This window comes from Oncorhynchus tshawytscha, linkage group LG04 (assembly GCF_018296145.1).
Source record: "Oncorhynchus tshawytscha isolate Ot180627B linkage group LG04, Otsh_v2.0, whole genome shotgun sequence".
NCBI lineage: Eukaryota > Metazoa > Chordata > Actinopteri > Salmoniformes > Salmonidae > Oncorhynchus > Oncorhynchus tshawytscha.
The window spans coordinates 42,971,694-42,990,476 of record NC_056432.1 but is presented as its reverse complement, the minus strand read 5'-3'; the positions used below and the strand labels follow the sequence as shown (position 1 = coordinate 42,990,476).

Below are 18,783 nucleotides of genomic sequence, written 5' to 3'. Positions count from 1 at the left end.
AGCTCTGGGAAACAAATAATAGCGTCAGCTAGGGAGCCAGCCAGCTTGCGTTAGCTAGCTAGCTAACAGTACCCTTTAGCTTGAAATGAAACCACTTTCTATCAAAATTAGTAATGTGTAATATATGAATATGTAGCTAGCTATCTTACCAGCATACATCAACATGCATCATGGACGCATCTTCCTGTCAGGAATGCCATACCACGGGTTGCCCTTAGTTTGAAGATGTAATCCGGAGACGGGTGTTTTCACCATCTCTTTAGTTATCATACTCTAATTCCACTGATTTCAAAACTTATGCAGCTCCACTACACAATAAAAAAAAATTAAAGCCGCGTTTGACAGGATTACCAACACAGACTGACGAGCTCAAATAGACAGACGCCTTCAATATGGCAGACCAATCCAAAGTCCTCTCTTGGCATGTCCAGCCTCTTCATTATCTTAGCCAATCATGACTAGTGGGAAGGTTGCTACCTTTTTCTGTGGCTTAACCAACAAGGCTCATAATTTAACATACGAAAAATATGAAATTTATTCGTATTTACAGATGGCATACAAGTTTGTTATTAAGGCACATGAAAGTTCACATATTCGAGAAGGCATTTCTGGAGAAAAAAAAACGCATTTTGATCAAATAAAATAAAATAATGCTCAAATGGCTCTCCTGTGTAGTGGTTACTTGTCATATTCGCATAGTTTCCAGAATCTAGTCACATGTATTCTGGCCGTTCTGCCAGATGTTCCTTCGGAGGGGCCCTCCCCCTCCTCTCTTGACCAGACACAGACAGGAACCAAGGATTGTTGGACATAAAATATAAGATGCACAAAGTAAATTTAATCCAAGGTTTTTATATGAATAAAGGCTTGCTAAGGTGCCAATATTCAGCATTTTGACATGTCCCTCCATCAACCCTGTATCACTTCCAGGAAGATTGTAACCCACTTAATCTCAAAATTGATCGAAGTTTCACCATCATTGTAAAGCCCTAGTTATTTTGTTGCTTTGACAAGTTAATTTCTGAAGATTATTATTTATTTCATGATTAGTGATTTATTTATGTCCGTCCCTCATTTTAAGGTCATCCCTGTAACTTGAACTGAATTCTCTTTTAAGATGGTGAAACTATTAATTTTTAAATATTTATTTCTAAAGAAAGATTGAACATCTAATAGTCAAATCATAGAGTACAAGCAGGTGAGCTGGTTCTACTCTTTTTAGCCATTTACTGGTGTTTTGTGGTGGAAAACTGAGCGGGTCGAGCATAACACGTCAACCCTGTTACCCATAGATAGACAGGCTAGAAATGTTATACCAATTTTTACATTTTTTATTGTGAAGCTTGCCACTCTTTGTTGCACACAACAAGCTTCCATTCCCCATCACAAGGGGATTTATGGATGATTTAAGGAGAAATCATCAACCCTGTTACGTTCAACCATGTTACCTTATTTGGAACTTAATAGACACTTACTATAGTATTTTTTAAATTGATTTATTCAACCTCTTGAGATGGAAAAAATGTTTTTTATGAAGTTGAACATGTGCTCTTTATGACAGAATGTTAAAATTGTGTGAAATCAAACATTACACTTCTCAAAAGGCTTCAAATTGGTGGAATGACCCGTATGCTGGAATAGACATGGTGGTGATTGTTTGTGGTGGTTGTTGTGCGGTTGTGCTCTCTTACATGGCACGCATGTGTTCCTTTCTGACTCTATTGGCTTTTTTCCTTTTCTGGGCTGACTTTTTTTTTTCCTATTCTCACTTGTTAAAGTTGATCAGGCCAATTTTTATGGTAAGTTTGTGCATGTTGCTACCATATCATTGTGCTATCTATTATGTAGGGTCATTTTTTGTGTGATTGTTAAAGCTTGATATGTTCTGTAAAAATGTATTTGCTGTTAATCAGTGTTTTCTTGACAGGTTTTTGCACGTTTTGCATCGTTTTAGTTCTGTTTTTCAAATAATCATTAACTGTCCTGTCAAAATGTTGTCTGTGATACGAATGGATGACTTTTCATACAGTAATGCAGTCCATATATACTTTTGACATAAGCACATCTATGTGGTTTTGCATGTGTTGTAGGGTTCCTTTACTTTCGGCATAGTGCCTTTAAAACCCTAAAGTCAGGTGATGAAGCTACTCCCCACTATAACGAGATAAAGTTTGGCCTGCATTTGTAGCCTTTCAGAAATGAGATGCCAAAGGTGGACACATCTGCTCTGAATGGATGGCTTTAGAACTTGTCATTTACCATGCTGATAGTGAACTCAAGGGCAGCCATCCATTCAGTGATGGCATTGAAGTCATTTTGTATTCAACTGTTTTTGTCAAGGTTGTGTATAGCACAGCTGTGACAGATACTTTATAATTCTATAGAAGGAGGGTAGATGGTACAGTGTAGATGGGTTGTTCCATGAAATGGGTGCCTTTTGGACATGCAAACTTTTAAGAAATTAACTTTAAAATATATCTCCTTTCAACATTCAATTGCATGGAAGATCAATCAATCAATCAAATTGATTTATAAAGCCCTTTTTACATCAGCAGATGTCACAAAGTGCTATACAGAAACCCCAAACAGCAAGCAATACAGATCTAGAAGCACGATGGCTCGGAAAAACTCGCTAGAAAGGCAGGAACCTAGGAAGAAACCTAGAGAGGAACCAGGCTCTGATGGGTGGCCAGTCCTCTTCTGGCTGTGCCAGGTGGAGATAAGAGTACATTACCATTTAAGGCCAGATTGTTCTTTTTGGGCAAAAAGTAACTTATTTTTACACTGTTACGAAGATGGAAATAAGCTGTCCTTGAAATATTCTTAATATGTTGGTCAAAAGAGAGATCAGGGTCCAGAGTAATGCAGAGTAAGGTCCTTCACAGTTTTATTTGAGATAACTGTACAACCATCAAAGATAGTCTAGTCCATCAAAGATGGTTTAGTCTACATAAAAACACTGTTTCCCATCTCAGGCATAAAACATCCTATGAACTAAGAGCCGTTTATCTGCATTTGTACCACAATGTCTGTCAACCCTGTTACGGACACTTATGTAACTTCCTCACTATTAAATGTTTGAGATAAATCCAACATTTTCTCATTGTTTAAGCATCCCTTGTACAAATAAACTCACATAATATCACACCGATAAAGTTGCCGTTGGGCCTCTGACAGAGTTGACAAAACAGAGTTGAAGTTTTAGGTAAAAATCGGACATTACTACTCATGTGGTGAAAAGCATGTGACCACATAGTGTTAATGAAATAAGAAATTATGCAGTTGAAGTGGATGTTTACATACACCTTAGCCAAATACATTTAAACTCTAGTTTTTCAAAATTGCTGACATTTAATCCTAAAAAATTAAAAGTAAAAATTCCCTTTCTTAGGTCAGTTAGGATCACCACTTTATTTTAAGAACGTGACATGTCAGAATAATAGTAGAGGGAATGATTTATTTCAGCTTTTATTTCTTTCATCACATTCCCAGTCGGTCAGAGGGACATTTACATACACTCAATTAGTATTTGGTAGCATTGCCTTTAAATTGTTTAACTTGGGTCAAACGTTTCGGGTAGCCTTCCACCAGCTTCCCACAATAAGTTTGGTGAATTTTGGCCCATTCCTCCTGACAGAGCTGGTGTAACTGAGTCAGGTTTGTAGGCCTCCTTGCTCGCACACACTTTTTCAGTTCTGCCCACAAATGTTCTACAGGATTGAAGTCAGGGCTTTGTGATGGCCACTCCAATACCATGACTTTGTTGTCTTTAAGCCATTTTGCCACAACTTTGTAAGTATGCTTGGGTCATTGTCCATTTGGAAGACCCATTTCCGACCAAGCTTTAACTTCCTGACTGATGTCTTGAGATGTTGCTTCAATATATCCACATAATTTTCCTCCCTCATGATGCCATCTATTTTGTGAAGTGCCCCGGTCCCTCCTGCAGCAAAGCACCCGCACAACATGATTCTGCCACCCCCGTGCTTCATGGTTGGGATGGTATTCTTCGGCTTGCAAGCCTCCCCATTTTTCCTGCAAATATAACAATGGTCATTATGGCCTAACAGTTATATTTTTGTTTCATCAGAGCAGTGGACATTTCTCCCAAAAGTACAATCTTTGTTCCCATGTGCAGTTGCAAACCGTAGTCTGGCTTTTTTTATGGCGGTTTTGGAGCAGTGGCTTCTTCCTTGCTGAGCGGTCTTTCAGGTTATCTCGATATAGGACTCGTTTTACTGTGGATATAGATACTTTTGTACCTGTTTCCCTCAGCATCTTCACAAGGTCCTTTGCTGTTGTTCTGGGATTGATTTGCACGTTCATCTCTCGGGGACAGAATGTGTCTATGACGGCTGCGTGGTCCCATGGTGTTTATACTTGCTTACTATTGTTTGTACAGATGAATGTGGTACCTTCAAGCGTTTGGGAATTGCTCCCAAGGATGAACCAGACTTGTGGAGGTCTACATTTTTTTTCTTGGCTGATTTCTTTTGATTTTCCCATGATGTCAAGCAAAGAGGCACTGAGTTTGAAGGTAGGCCTAGAAATACATCCATAGGTACACCTCCAATTGACTCAAATGATGTCAATTAGCCTATCAGAAACTTCTAAAGCCATGACATAATTTTCTGGAATTTCCCAGGCTGTTTAAAGGCACAGTCAACTTAGTGTATGTAACTTCTGACCCACTGGAATTGTGATACAGTGAATTATAAGTGAAATAATCTGTCTGTAAACAGTTGTAGGAAAAATTACTTATGTCATACACAAAGTAGATGTCCTAACTGACTTGCCAAAACTATATTTTGTTAACAAGAAATGTGGGGAGTGGTTGAAAAAACAGTTTTAATGACTCCAACCTAAGTGTATGTAAACTTCTGACTTCAACTGTACATACTGTATGTTCCACATATAATGAAAATATAATCAAATGTAAGTTTTGCTAGAATGAACAATTATAAATAGACCAAAAAAAGAGAGAAGACTGACTTCCCATTCCACCATGCTGTTCAGAAGACCCAAATGATGTAACCTGCTGTGAATAATTTATCTTGGTGGAATGGTACATTATTTTAAAGGTGTAAATTGGTTTATACTTTAAAATGAAGGACAGATGTAAATGCATCACTAATCTGAATATAAACAATAATATTCTGAAATGACTTTGTCAAAGCAGCAGAATAACTAGGCCTTTACATAGATGGATTAAGTGGGTTGAAAATGCTTAATTTTGCACTTTAGCAAGCCTTTAATTATAAATACCATCTGATTGATTGAATTCAGTTTGAATGAGGTCTATATTAAAGTGCACTTCATTTTAATAACATGCTTTTAAAATAAAATGGAAATTCAATATTGGTGCATAATTTCTACATAAAATAGGGACACAAAAGGCATCCATTTCAGGGCCTCCCAGGTGGTGAGGTGGTCTAAGGCACTGCATTGCAGTGCTAGCTGTGCCACCAGAGACTCTGGGTTCAAACCCAGCCTCTGACGCAGCCGGCCGCAACTGGGTCCATGGGGCGACGCACAATTGGCCTAGCGTCTTTAGGGAGGGCTTGGCCGGTAGGGATATCCTTGTCTGCACACTAGCGACTCCTGTGGCATGCTGGGCGCAGTGCACACTGACCAGGTCGCTAGGCGTATGATGTTTCCTTTGACACATTGGTGCAGCTGGCTTCCAGGTTGGATGGCGCTCTGTGTTATTAAGAAGCAGTGTGGCTTGGTTGGGTTGTGTTTCGGAAGACGCATGGCTCTCGACCTTTGTCTCTCCCGAGCCCATACTGGAGTATGATTTTGATTTGATTTGATTTGAGTTGTAGCGATGAGACTAACAATTGGATACCACAAAATTGGGGAGAAAAAGGGGGTAAAAAAAGGCATCCATTTCGTGGAACGACCCAGATATTGTTTAGTCTCTAAAATGAAATGTAGAGGAAATATGATTGATGGAAGATTGTGCCGCTTTGGGGAAGGACAAAAGACAAAGATTTCTAATTCAACCAAAAGTAATGACACGTGGCTGCTGTGCGGGTTCATTTCATTAAAAAAAAGAATCATTAGTATCATTACTAGACAACATCATGTGCTTAAAATGCTCTATGTATAGTGTTTTAATAGGAAGTATCACCAAAGTTTTTTTTCAAACAGTTATCAATAAATGGACAATGTCATTGACAATGAAGTCCGTCTATCTAACACTAGGGCTTTTTACACCTCAGCACGACCCCATACATATAATTGTCTCACCGTCCGTTCTACCACCTTTTCCAGGGACGGTCGCCATGGACCTCCAGAACCCGGCGGACCCCCCAGAGGACTGCAGCAAACTGACCCTGCCTACAGAGAACGGGGCTGGGAGCAGACGGCCCAGCATTGCCCCCGTCCTGGAGATAGCTGATTCCTCCTCCATTTTGCCCTGCGACCTGCTCAGCGACCAATCAGAGGACGAGACCAACCACTCAGACGAGGAGGGCTCGTCGGTGTCAGAGTGAGTGTCCGATCACGGAGGAGAGGATTGGGAGGGGTGTAGGAGTTATTTTGGCGGGTCGGGAATAAATTGGTGGATTGCAGTAAATTCCTACTGTGTGTGGGATGGATGGGGGTTAGAGCGGGTGACTGTGGATTACACTCATTTGACTTTATGTCACAAAGGTAATAGGTGTGAGATTGAAAGGATTGAGTTGGGTAATGACAAGTAACCTGTGTGGTGATGTCTGAAGGTACTGAGGTGGCGTGTGGGTGATGGATGTGTCTGATGAATGAAAGGTAGCATACTTCTCCACCTGATATGGCTCCTTCTCAAATCATAAATCATAGGATCTGAGTAACTTGTCCTGTCTCAATCTATCTGTGTGTTAGAGTAGGCTAGACTACTGGATTCCTTCTTTCGTTCGTTCGTTTTCTTAATTTTTTTCTCTCTCTCTTGTTGTGTCTCTCTATGCCTTTCTTCCTTTCTTTCTGTTTTTCAGTGCATAACATTGAGCCCTTAGACCACAGTTACATAAATAACACTCTCTGCCATGACACCCTGCGGCAAGAGACTGCTACTACTCAGAACATATTGCATGTGTCTGGCTGTGCTTCTGGCAATGTCACAGTGCTTGTCTCAGCCCATACAACCCAACTCAGCACACAGCAGTTTAGGGCAGTCTTGGCCACTACATGCTCTCCTCTCGCAGAGCAAGACATGATTTAGCCTCTCCTAGCCTCCAGGCTCTTTTATCCTCTCTGCCTTCCATGCTTGGTGCATGTTTAGCTTCCATGCTTTGCGTGGTGCTGGATGTACTGCTGCCTGGAAAAGAGAGAGATGGAGAATAAGAGAGAGATGGGAGTGTTCTACAGGAGCACCATTGAGAGCATACTGTTGGGCTGCATCATAGCCTGGTATGGCAACTTCACCACCTCTCACCGCAAAGTGCTTCAGAGGGTGATACGTGCAGCCTAACCCACCATTGGGTGCCCACTGCCTGCCCTACAGGACCCCTACAAGACCAGGTGGTGCAGGAAAGCCAAGAATATCATCAGGGACCCCAGCCATCCAAGCCATGCCCTGTTCTCCCCGCTTCAATCACTCATACGTGGGCAGTACAGAAGCATCATGACAAAAACTGGAAGACTGGCCAATAGTTTCTACCCTTAGAACATCAGGCTGCTGAACAGCCATCACTAGTCAGCTACCTGCTCCCTGCTACTCCCCCTATGGGCATTTCCCCTTCACACCCTCTCAACGGTCACTTAGTGCCTTGCAAAAGTATTCACCCCCCTTGGCGTTTTTCCTACTTTGTTGCATTACAATCTGTAATTTAAATAGCTTTTTATTTGGATTTCATGTAATGGACATACACAAAATAGTCAAAATTGGTGAAGTGAAAAAAAATAATAATACTTGTATCAAACAATTCTCAAAAATAAAAAACGGAAAAGTGGTGCGTGCATATACAGTATACAGTGCCTTGCGAAAGTATTCGGCCCCCTTGAACTTTGCGACCTTTTGCCACATTTTCTGAACTTCTGGAGAGAGTTTGCTGCACTGAAAGTAAAGGGGCTGAATAATTTTGCACGCCCAATTTTTCAGTTTTTGATTTGTTAAAAAAGTTAGAAATATCCAATAAATGTCGTTCCACTTCATGATTGTGTCCCACTTGTTGTTGATTCTTCACAAAAAAATACAGATTTATATCTTTATGTTTGAAGCCTGAAATGTGGCAAAAGGTCGCAAAGTTCAAGGGGGCCGAATACTTTCGCAAGGCACTCTATATATATATATATATATTCACTCCCTTCGCGATGAAGCCCCTAAATAAGATCTGGTGCAACCAATTACCTTCAGAAATCACATAATTTGTTAGATTGCACACAGGTGGACTTTATTTAAGTGTCACATGATCTCAGTATGTGTATATTTTCACCTGTTCTGAAAGGCCCCAGAGTCTGCAACACTACTAAGCAAGGGCACCAGCAAGCAAGCGGCACTATGAAGACCAAGGAGCTCTCCAAACAGGTCAGGGACAAAGTTGTGGAGAAGTACAGATCAGGGTTGGTCTATAAAAAAATATCTGAAACTTTGATCATCCCACGGAGTAACATTAAATCCATTATTAAAAAATTTAAAGAATATGGCACCACAGAAAACTTGCCAAGAGAGGGCCGCCCAGCAAAACACACAGACCAGGCAAGGAAGGCATTAACCAGAGCGGCAACAAAGAGACCAAAGATAACCCTGAAGGAGATGCAAAGCTCCACGGCGGAGACTGGAGGATCTATCCATAGGACCACTTTAAACCATACACTCCACAGAGTTGGGCTTTACTGAGGAGTGGCCAGAAAAAAGCCATTGTTTAAAGAAAAAAAATAAACAAACACATTTGTTGTTAACCAAAAGGCAAGTGGGAGACTCCCCAAACATATGGAAGAAGGTACTCTGGTCAGATGAGACTAAAATTGAGCTTTTTGTTCTACAGTGCCCCTGCGTGGCCATGTGATAGACAAGCCTTTGGAAAAAGGATGCACTCACTCAGTCAATACAGTATGTAGCAATCCATCACTCCTCTGTGCTAGCCTTCAATACAGCAAAGCTTTGAATATATATATACAGTACCATTCAAAAGTTTGGACACCTACAGAGGGTAGAGCGTACGGCCCAGTTTATCACTGGGGCCGAGCTCCCTGCCACCCAGGACCTCTATACTAGGCGACGTCAGAGGAAGGTACAAGCATGTTTCAAAGACTCCAGCAGTAAAAGCAGTATGGATGCACCAAGATGTTTACGAGGCATGTGACGAATACAATTTGATTTGATTATTCAATCGATTGCCTTTTTGCTAAAGTTTCTGGTCTATTGCTTCTTCTCAAGCCTTTCTCTGCATGTGTGTGTTTTTGCTGTTATTTTACCTCAGCTTTGTGAAAGGATACCCTCCCAACTCCCCATACATTGGCAGCTCTCCAACCCTGTGCCATCTCCTACCTCAGAAAGCCTCATTCTGCTGCCTTCGGCTGGACAAGGTGAGTAGAGACAAGTACACGAGGAGGCCTGTTGTGCAAAAACAAACGTGGTTTTATTCTCTTGTTAAGCCACATAATCCTATTCCAAGGACAGTAAACAATTACATTGTATCCTATTGTGTTGTGCTGTGTCTAAACAATTGTATGGCTCCTCTTTGTTATGTTGACTGTATGAATAATATAATTAGTCTTTGTAGCCTTGAATAATAGAATAGAGAAGAAACATATAATTATATATTGCCAACACAATAGTTTATGGAATAGTTTGTTTATGGAAACAAAAGTTGCCTTAAGATTTATCCAATAAAACTGACATACATGACAAACATTAACAACCTTTAAACATAATTTAAAAAACTTTTTTTTTCATTTTCATATCCAGGGTTGCAGACACAACAGTTTTGAGGATGCCAAGGCCTATGGTTTTAAGAACAAGCTGATCATAGTATCCGCGGAGACGGCAGGGAACGGCCTTTATAACTTCATCGTCCCTCTACGTGCTTACTACCGCCCCAGAAAAGAGCTCAACCCTATTGTACTGCTACTAGACTACCCGTAAGAAATCACTCTGCTTCTTTATAAGGGTCTTAGCTAACACATCTTTGAAAAACTACCTGTTTATAATGTATTTATAGTGCTTTATAGGACACTCAAAGTGCATTTTAAGACTGTAAGCATTGGTAATGACTTATGGAATCTTATAAACGCCTTTATAAATGCATAACACAGTATTCCTGCTTATATACACTGTATGTTCTTTTCATAATGCATTACATTCAGTTGGTAAACTACTTATAAATCTTGTGGGTCGAGCCTTGAATGCTGATTGGCCGAAAGCCGTGGTGTATCAGACCGTATGACAAAACATACCCTCGGGGGTTTGTGATATATGGCCAATATACCATGACTAAGGGCTGCGTCCAGGCACTCCAGCTGTGGTATATTGGCCATATGCTGTACCACACCTCCTCAGGCCTTATTGCTTAATTATAGCAGTAAAATATATTACACACCGATGGTAGCTTCAAAAGAAAGTGTTACCAAGCGAGAGAGAGGTTATTATATAGCAGTAGCCTGGGGTTAACTTTAGTGACGCAGGTTGAGAAATGATTTCTGCATTATTCATTGCTGGCAGTGCCTCTGTTGGATTAATGGAGCGCTGGGGAGCACTCAGGTGTGTGTGCGTGTGCGTGCGTGCGCATGTAAGTGTATTATGTTTTCGCCACTAATAATTCAGTAGGGATTTCATTACAATAACTTCAAAAGACTCTCCAGCGAAGTTTTATTTGTGTAGATAAACAGAGAGCCATGTTGCACTGTAATAACATACCGTCTATGGTAGGGCGGGACGATATGGCAAATAAATTATCATGATGTATATATTTTTCATTCGATAACGATAATTATCACGATATTAATCAAATAATGCTTAAAAGGGTAATTTCTGCTTCAGACTCAAGAATGCCTGAACAAACCAAAAGCTTTAATGTTTCTTATTGTCACGCCCTGGTCTTAGTATTTTGTGTTTTCTTTATTATTTTGGTCAGGCCAGGGTGTGACATGGGTTTATTATGTGGTGTGTTTTGTCTTGGGGTTTTAGTAGGTATTGGGATTGTGGCTTAGTAGGGTTATCTAGTAAAGTCTATGGTTGCCTGAAGTGGTTCTCAATCAGAGGCAGGTGATTATCGTTGTCTCTGATTAGGAACCATATTTAGGCAGCCATATTCTTTGAGTGGTTCATAGGTGATTGTTTCTTGTTCCTGTCTCTGTGTTTGTTTGCACCAGATAGGATGTTAGGTTTTCGTGTTACGTTTTTTTTCATCGTCATTAAACATGTATCAAGAATACCACGCTGCATTTTGGTCCGATCCTTGCCACACCTCTTCGTCAGAGGAGGAGGAGACCGTAACACTTATTTATTGTCAGAAGTAGAACTCACAAATAACATTTTAACTTGTAAACCCTTACAAGTCATGAGCAAGAAATATGTAAATAAAATGATGCAAGTCAATATGCATTATAACTGTTAGCCTAATGGCACATCACAGTTGAAGTTGGGGTAGTTGTTGTCTTACAAGTTGCAAGAAAGACCAGTCTATCCACTGTCTTTAATGATAATTGTCACAATTTTAATGAAATCATGTTTAAAAGGGTCATTTTTGCTTCAGACTCAAGCCTGTCTGAACAAACCGAAGGCTTTAATGTTTCTTATTTATTGTCAGCAGTAGAACTCACAAATAACGTTAACTCCACTTTTTTAAAGCTATAAACCCTAAACAAGTTATGAACAAGAAATAAAATAAAAACGAACAAATAGTGCAAGTCTATGTATTATTAATGTTAGCCTAATGGCACATCAGAGTTTGGGTTGTTGTGTTACAAGAAAGACAAGTCTGTCTACGGTCTCTGGCATTAAAGCTGCCCTATGGTAGGTCACTATGTTGCCACCTGTGCTAAAAACACGCTCTGAGGGGGAGCTGGTCGCAGGAATGCGCAGGTAGCGCTTTGCCAGGTGGCTGACTTTGGGAATGCTTTTTTGGGTAGATCTTCCACCAGTCCAGTGGATTGGTTTCACTGTCAGCATCAGGAGACTGGAAGGTAACAGCTGAATTCCTTTTCTATCAGCTGGATTTCAGTAAGACCTGTGGTGGTGGAGCATGGCTTTTTGAAAAAACTGCCCAGTGACTTTCTCTTTTTAGCTGTCAGTTGTGGTGAAGCAGCAGCAATGTCTCCCTGTGCTGGGCTTGTGTTTTCAAGTCCCTCATTGACCATCTCTGAGACAGCTCTTGCTTTCATGTGGTCCACCTTCTCTTTGATGTAATGTGTTTTAAACCGAGGGTCGACCAACTAGGATAAGTCCAGGAGGTCATCATATTTCTCATTCAGATAGTCCATGACTATTGTTTTGGTGGTTTGGGTGAGCTCTGTTTCACCATCATCAGGTTTCATGACCGCTGTATTGAACAGGTGTAGTACTGGCTTCAGATAAGACTCACCAGACAGAGCATCTGTGAATTCTAGGAGTGGGGTCAATGCCTGGTTGATGGACTCAAGAACATCTATATCTGTATAGGTGGGAGCTAAGTGCCAGTTCTTCCTGTCACTGGACAAGACCTGTGAAATGGCTTTCTTCTGCTCCAGTACTCTTCTTTTGACGTGATCCCCACCTGGTAGGTGACTCTGTCACCAACTTGTCTCTCTGCTTTCTCCACGAGTAGGAAAAGGCACCTACCACTTTCTTGCATACTCCAATTGCTCGATCCACCCGTTTATCTTTACCCACTCTAAGAGAAATCAAGAGATTTTAATAAAATGTTCAATCACAATAATCCCTTTAGTTATGTACAAATTTAATATTTAACTTAATCAGTTAATGAAAAAAAATGCACATTTAGTTTTGTCTAACCAATCACTTCAATATACACAATTGACAAGGTTACTTACCAATGGCCAAGTGCAGACAATGTCCAAAGCATTGCAGTTGGGTCCATTTGTTGATTTGAGCTGCCTTCACCATGTTCGCACCACTATCTGTCCCAAGGAGGCGAGAGCGTCAATGAGCCCCTCTGCTATAGCTTCACCCGTGTGGTAGTTGGGAAAGTATGATGTTTGAAGGCATTTATTTAGAAGATTCCAGTCTTTGTCAATATCGTAGTGAGGCTAATATAAGGCTCTGATGTGCGACTAGACCACAGATTGGTAGTAGTAGCAAAATCTGTCTTGAGCTGTTCCTCAACTTTTTCTCTACACTAGGTGTAGAGTTTAGGCAGTGCGGTGTGAGAAATGTTTGCGGCCAGGGAGCACATACCTGGGGTTAATTAAATTGATAATTCTCTTGAAACCTTGCTTTTCGATTGTGCTAATTGGTAGCGTGCATAATAGCATTTGTGATGTCTGTGTCTTTTCAATGTTTGCTCGTTAGGGCATAAACGCTATCAGTGTTTACTGCTTCGGGCAAACATCCCTAAATTGGCTGGTGCTTGAGGGGCGTTTATCAATACCGTGGCGCAAACTCAACTTTCTGCATGTTCCAAAGAGTGATTTTGATTCAGATGGTGAAAAAGATTTGTCGTATTACCAGACTTGGTAGCCACCTGTCTATGGCACAATTTGCACCGAACATTGCTCTGCTCTTTGCCAGACTTCAAAAAACCAAATCACTTCCAAATAACTTAAACAGTTTAACCCTTTTTCATCAATCATTTCTTTGTTGGAAGCTGCTCCTTCTCCATGGCTATCACTGCCACTGTTTTTGCCTACATCACTCATTTTTCGTGGGTAATAGTGGCCACTCCATCACTCGAGGTGCTAAGTGGTTTTTAGTGAGCGTATACCTCTCCACGTGCATATTGTCACTTCTCCACATGTTCCTGCTGCGTCAGAGGTCAAATGGACTGCTGCACCTAATTATTCTATATTGACATTTTCGAAAATGATTCTAAACGTTTTTATATCGTTATTGAGGGAAGTAATTACCTCGATAATAATTGATTTATCGCCCAGGCCTAGTCTATGGTAATATCAATCAATCAAATTGATTTATAAAGCCCTTTTTACATCAGCCGATGTCACAAAGTGCTATACAGAAACCCAGCCTAAAACCCCAAACAGCAAGCACTGCAGATGTAGAAGCACGGTGGCTAGGAAAAACTCCCTAGAAAGGCAGGGACCTAGAGAGGAACCCGGCTCTGAGGGGTGGCCAGTCCTCTTTTGTCTTTGCCGGGTAGAGATTATAACAGTACATGGCCAAGATGTTCAAACATTCATAGATGACCAGCAGGGTCAAATAAGACCATTCCATAAAATTGGAGCTCTATAGGAGAAAGCCCTGCCTCCAGCTGTTTGCTTAGAAATTCTAGGGACAATAAGGAGACCTGCGTCTTGTGACTGTTGTCATGACGTGGCCCTTTCTGGGTATAGATCGTGGCTTCTCACTCTCTCCTACACCCAGGTTCTGTTATCTCAGGTCGTAAATTCCTGGCCATGCAGTATGGAGAGCGAGAGTTTCACAGTAGAACAAAGGAACTCCCGCCAAATTATACTACATTCCAGAATTGAACAATATCCATATTTTGGAGAATGTGTAAACGATCGGTGGAGAAGCCAGCTACGACCCGGTCCGTTTTGTTTCATGTTTGTGACCTCATGAAAGACAATACAGCCACATTACCCTAACTCTGTTTTATACTGGTTCCTCAGTTATGAGGCTTGCATCTAATTATTGTATAAAATGAATGAGTAAAGATGAACTATTTGTGAAATTATGTGATGTTAAACCTTTAATGTGAGAGAATTGTATTCCCTTTAAAGTTTAACTAAGTCATTGGCCCGCCCCCGTGAACACAGACATGATCAGGCGTCATGGAACTGCCTTTCTACTGTTACGAATTAAAGCCCCTCCTAAGAAAATTATCTTAAGACTAAGCAAACCCACAGCGTGAGCTGTGATTGCGAATAGTTTACCACCACGCATACCTCGGTGTAAGCTAAGGTGGCACAGGTTTGAGTATCAAGACTGAGCAAACCCACAGCGCGAGCTGTGATTGCGAATAGTTATTGAATTCCTAACCATACCATTGGCTACATGGCTGGAAATGGTTAAACTCTGAGACTATCAATCCCTACAGAATAAGAGCAAATCTTAGATACTAATTACTAGTCTGCAGCTAGAAATTATGTAAACCTGGGACGAGAATACAGACAACTGCCGAAACCTCTATTCTAGGAGAACATTTCTGAATGGTACTCTGAAGTAACCATTCTAACCACGAAAGACTTTGATCTTCAAGGTAACAGAAAGAGAGCAAGCGAAACTCTGATGGACTCTCCTGCAGACGAACTCGATTCCAACAGAGAAGATCACAACGACACATGGGCATAGATATATACTGATTGCAATTAATCCCGAATGAGTGAGCGTTCATGTGCAAAGGATTAGCATTTCAATTAATATAATTATCAACTGTGTGTAGTGATCCCTTTTGTCTTTCCCGCTTCTTTCTCAGTCCACACCCACTTCCCTTTGTCCACCAAGCCGTCATATCGGCTTAGACCACTAGGGAATCTTCCCTATCATTTGTTAGTAACCAATATCTACTGTTTGTTTGTTTATGCATTTCTCTGATTATTAGTTAGTAAATAAATGATTAAGCCAATTGGTGTATGGATGATTTATAGTAAAGGCTAGGTTCATGCAGATAATCAACCATTTATGACGTTCAGATGAGACTGACGTGAGGTAAATAATAATTCATTAATAGAAGACTAATTGATCAGATATTAAAATGTGAAGAATTATATTCAGAAAATTATAACTTTATAATCTGAAGATTTTCGGTGGTGCCCCGACTTCCTAGTTAATTAAATTGACATGATTAGTTTAATCACGTAATAATAATTACAGAGAATTGATTTGATAAAATAAGTCTTCACCTATTAATGACTCCAAAGACACGACACCGTAGCGTACGTGTAGGTATGTACGGCAAGACCAAATCGGAACGATAGGTAGGAGTCTGAAGCAGAGAGACTAACACTGTCTGTTTATCTAGTCAAGTGCCACTTAATTAAAAGCTGCCTACTGTATGAGGGGTTATCATGGCAACAGTCTAATTGGCCATATTGCATATATGATGAGTAATTATGAGGAAGCAGTATTTTGTAATCCAGTGAGCAAACAGTTAACATAATACATGTTTGTTACATACGCATTTTAGGGCATTATGTAATTCAATGCACAGCCAAAGGCAAATTGATTTGCTATGATGATTCGCTTTAGTTTCTAATTGTCTAAATTCCCACTTGTATGTTCAGGTAACTGTCAAAATAAAGGAAATGCGTAAATGAGGGATACATGTAGAGTAAATGAGGGATATAACATATATTGAAAGCAGATGCTTCCACACAGGTGTGGTTCCTGAGGTAAGCAATTAACATCACACTTACACGGAACCCAAACCGGCTGCGCATTTGCGTAATCGTGCATACATTTATTTAGTCCCCCCTCACCAAGCGCGATCACGACACGCAGTTTAAAATATCAAAACAAACTCTGAACCAATTACATTAATTTGGGGACAGGTCGAAAATAATTAAACGTATGGCAATTTAGCTAGCTTGCACTTGCTAGCTAATTTGTCCTATTTAGCTAGCTTGCTGTTGCTAGCTAATTTGTCCTGGGTTATAAACATTAAGTTGATATTTTACCTGAAATGCACAAGGTCCTCTACACTGACAATTAATCCACACACAAAACGGTCAACCGAATCGTTTCTAGTCATCTCTCCTCCTTCCAGGCTTTTTCATCTTTGAACTTATATGGTGATTAGCATCTAAACTTTCATAGTGTTACTACACCGACCGGCAACACAGTTCGTCTTTCAATCACCCACGTGGGTATAACCATAGAAAGGACTTATATTTTTTGCCCTTGGTAATGCAGATGTGCACGAGCAGTGTGGGTGCAATAATTGAATAACATAGATTTCTACATGTATTTTGCACCGATCGCACTCACGAGCGGTGTAGTCAGGGTATTGGTGTCATGTATAAAACTGCCCAGTTGCTCAATCTTTTTGGTACCATGGCTAGAGGAAGGGATCTCAGTGACTTTTAAAAAGGGGTTTCAATGGAGCATAGGCGGTTTAAAAGGGTGTGTGTGTGTGTGTGTGTGTGTGTGTGTGTGTGTGTGTGTGTGTGTGTGTGTGTGTGTGTGTGTGTGTGTGTGTCAGTCACCAGATCTTAACCCAATGAAACACTTATAGGAGATTCTGGAGTGATGCCTGAGACAGTGTTTTCCACAACCATTAGCAAAAATCCAAATTATGGAGTTTCTTGTGAAAGAACTATGTTGCATCCCTCCAATAGAGTTCCAGACACTTGTATAATTTATGGCAAGTCTAATTGAAGCTGTTCTGGTGGCTCGTGGTGGCCCAATGCCCTATTAAGACACTTTATGTTGGTGTTTCCTTTACTTTATTTTTGGCAGTTACCTGTATTTAATCTGTGTGTGGTTGCAGTTGTCCTGTCCCTATTGATATGTGTTTTCCTGTTTGCAGGCCTGACAACCACTTCCTAGAAGCCATCTGCTGTTTCCCAATGGTCTACTTCATGGGCGGCACCATAGATAAGTAGGTGTTCATTACTCAATCATTATAAACATAATGCCCGTCCTCGCAGAATTACAATTACTCTTCTCTATTCAAATGACGTCACGCACGGACAGGCAACAATAAAGCACATATCATTCCATGACGTACCATTTTATTACATCCCAGGGATTTACAATTATCAAGTGAAATCAATTACTCGTGCCACTTTTATAGGCTGCTAAATTTCAAAGTCATGAATATCATAATATGGTGTGTTGGGTTCTCTTTGTGGCAGATTTTCATTATGCGTTCTTTTGTGTTTTGCTCTCTCTGTGGCAGCCTGGACAATCTGCTACAGTGTGGCATCATCTATGCTGATAACCTGGTGGTGGTGGACAAGGAGAGCACCATGAGTGCTGAGGAGGACTATATGGCAGATGCCAAGACTATCGTCAACGTACAGACAATGTTCAGGTATGGTATGGGAGGCATTCTCCCATGTTAAATTATCGACTGCACACAAAGTTTTAGCTCTCCATTTTAAGTAAACTATTGTGGGGACTACTTGTAGTCTAGTAAAGCATTATTATGAACAACAATTGTATTATCCTAGAGGGACATTTGTTTTGCAAGCATGGAACAGACAGAAAAACTATTCCTAGAATCTAGAAGGTTGCAAGTTCAAATCCCCGAGCTGACAAGGTAAAAATCTGTTGTTCTGCCCCTGAACAGGCAGTTAACCCACTCTTCCTAGGCCATCATTGAAAATAAGAATTTGTTCTTAACTGACTTGCCTAGTTAAATAAAGGTTAAATGATACAAACCTCCCAAAAATTCATTTTATTTTGAGGTTGTAAGGCAACAAAAATGCCAAGGGGCGTGAATACGTTTGCAACCCACTGTAGTTGCTTTTCCCTGAAAAGTCTCTACAGTTATTAAAACCCTGGGTGAAACTATATTAAACAGCATCTATCAGGGTAGAAAACCTCTGCAAGGTTTTCTTCTTCATCATCCTAAAATGTAAACTATGCATCACTGCCAGCTTGGTCCTACCCATGAGCCCAAAGCATTTAATCTCTGTCCTCTCTCTCTCTCTCTCTCTCTATTTCTCTCTCTCCTTCCCTCCTCTCTCTCTCTCTTTCCCTCTTGCTCCCCCCCTCTTCCCTCTCTCTCGCTCTCTATTTTT

At 40.6% G+C, this 18,783-nt stretch overlaps 1 protein-coding gene across 6 annotated transcripts in view; it reads left to right on the top strand.

Moving 5' to 3' along the window:
• LOC112248842 (potassium channel subfamily T member 1) overlaps positions 1 to 18,783 on the top strand; it is a 78,572-nt gene that overhangs the window by 46,751 nt on the left and 13,038 nt on the right. For 4 of the 6 annotated variants that reach the window (XM_024418189.2, XM_024418188.2, XM_024418186.2 and 1 more), the window contains exons 19-24: positions 1,779 to 1,799; positions 6,277 to 6,493; positions 9,402 to 9,507; positions 9,890 to 10,062; positions 17,565 to 17,636; positions 17,937 to 18,071. In XM_024418189.2, coding sequence (XP_024273957.1) covers positions 1,779 to 1,799; positions 6,277 to 6,493; positions 9,402 to 9,507; positions 9,890 to 10,062; positions 17,565 to 17,636; positions 17,937 to 18,071 — 724 coding nt within the window. The remainder of the gene's footprint in view (positions 1 to 1,778; positions 1,800 to 6,276; positions 6,494 to 9,401; positions 9,508 to 9,889; positions 10,063 to 17,564; positions 17,637 to 17,936; positions 18,072 to 18,783) is intronic. The other 2 variants (XM_024418190.2, XM_024418187.2) reach the window with 1 other exon arrangement.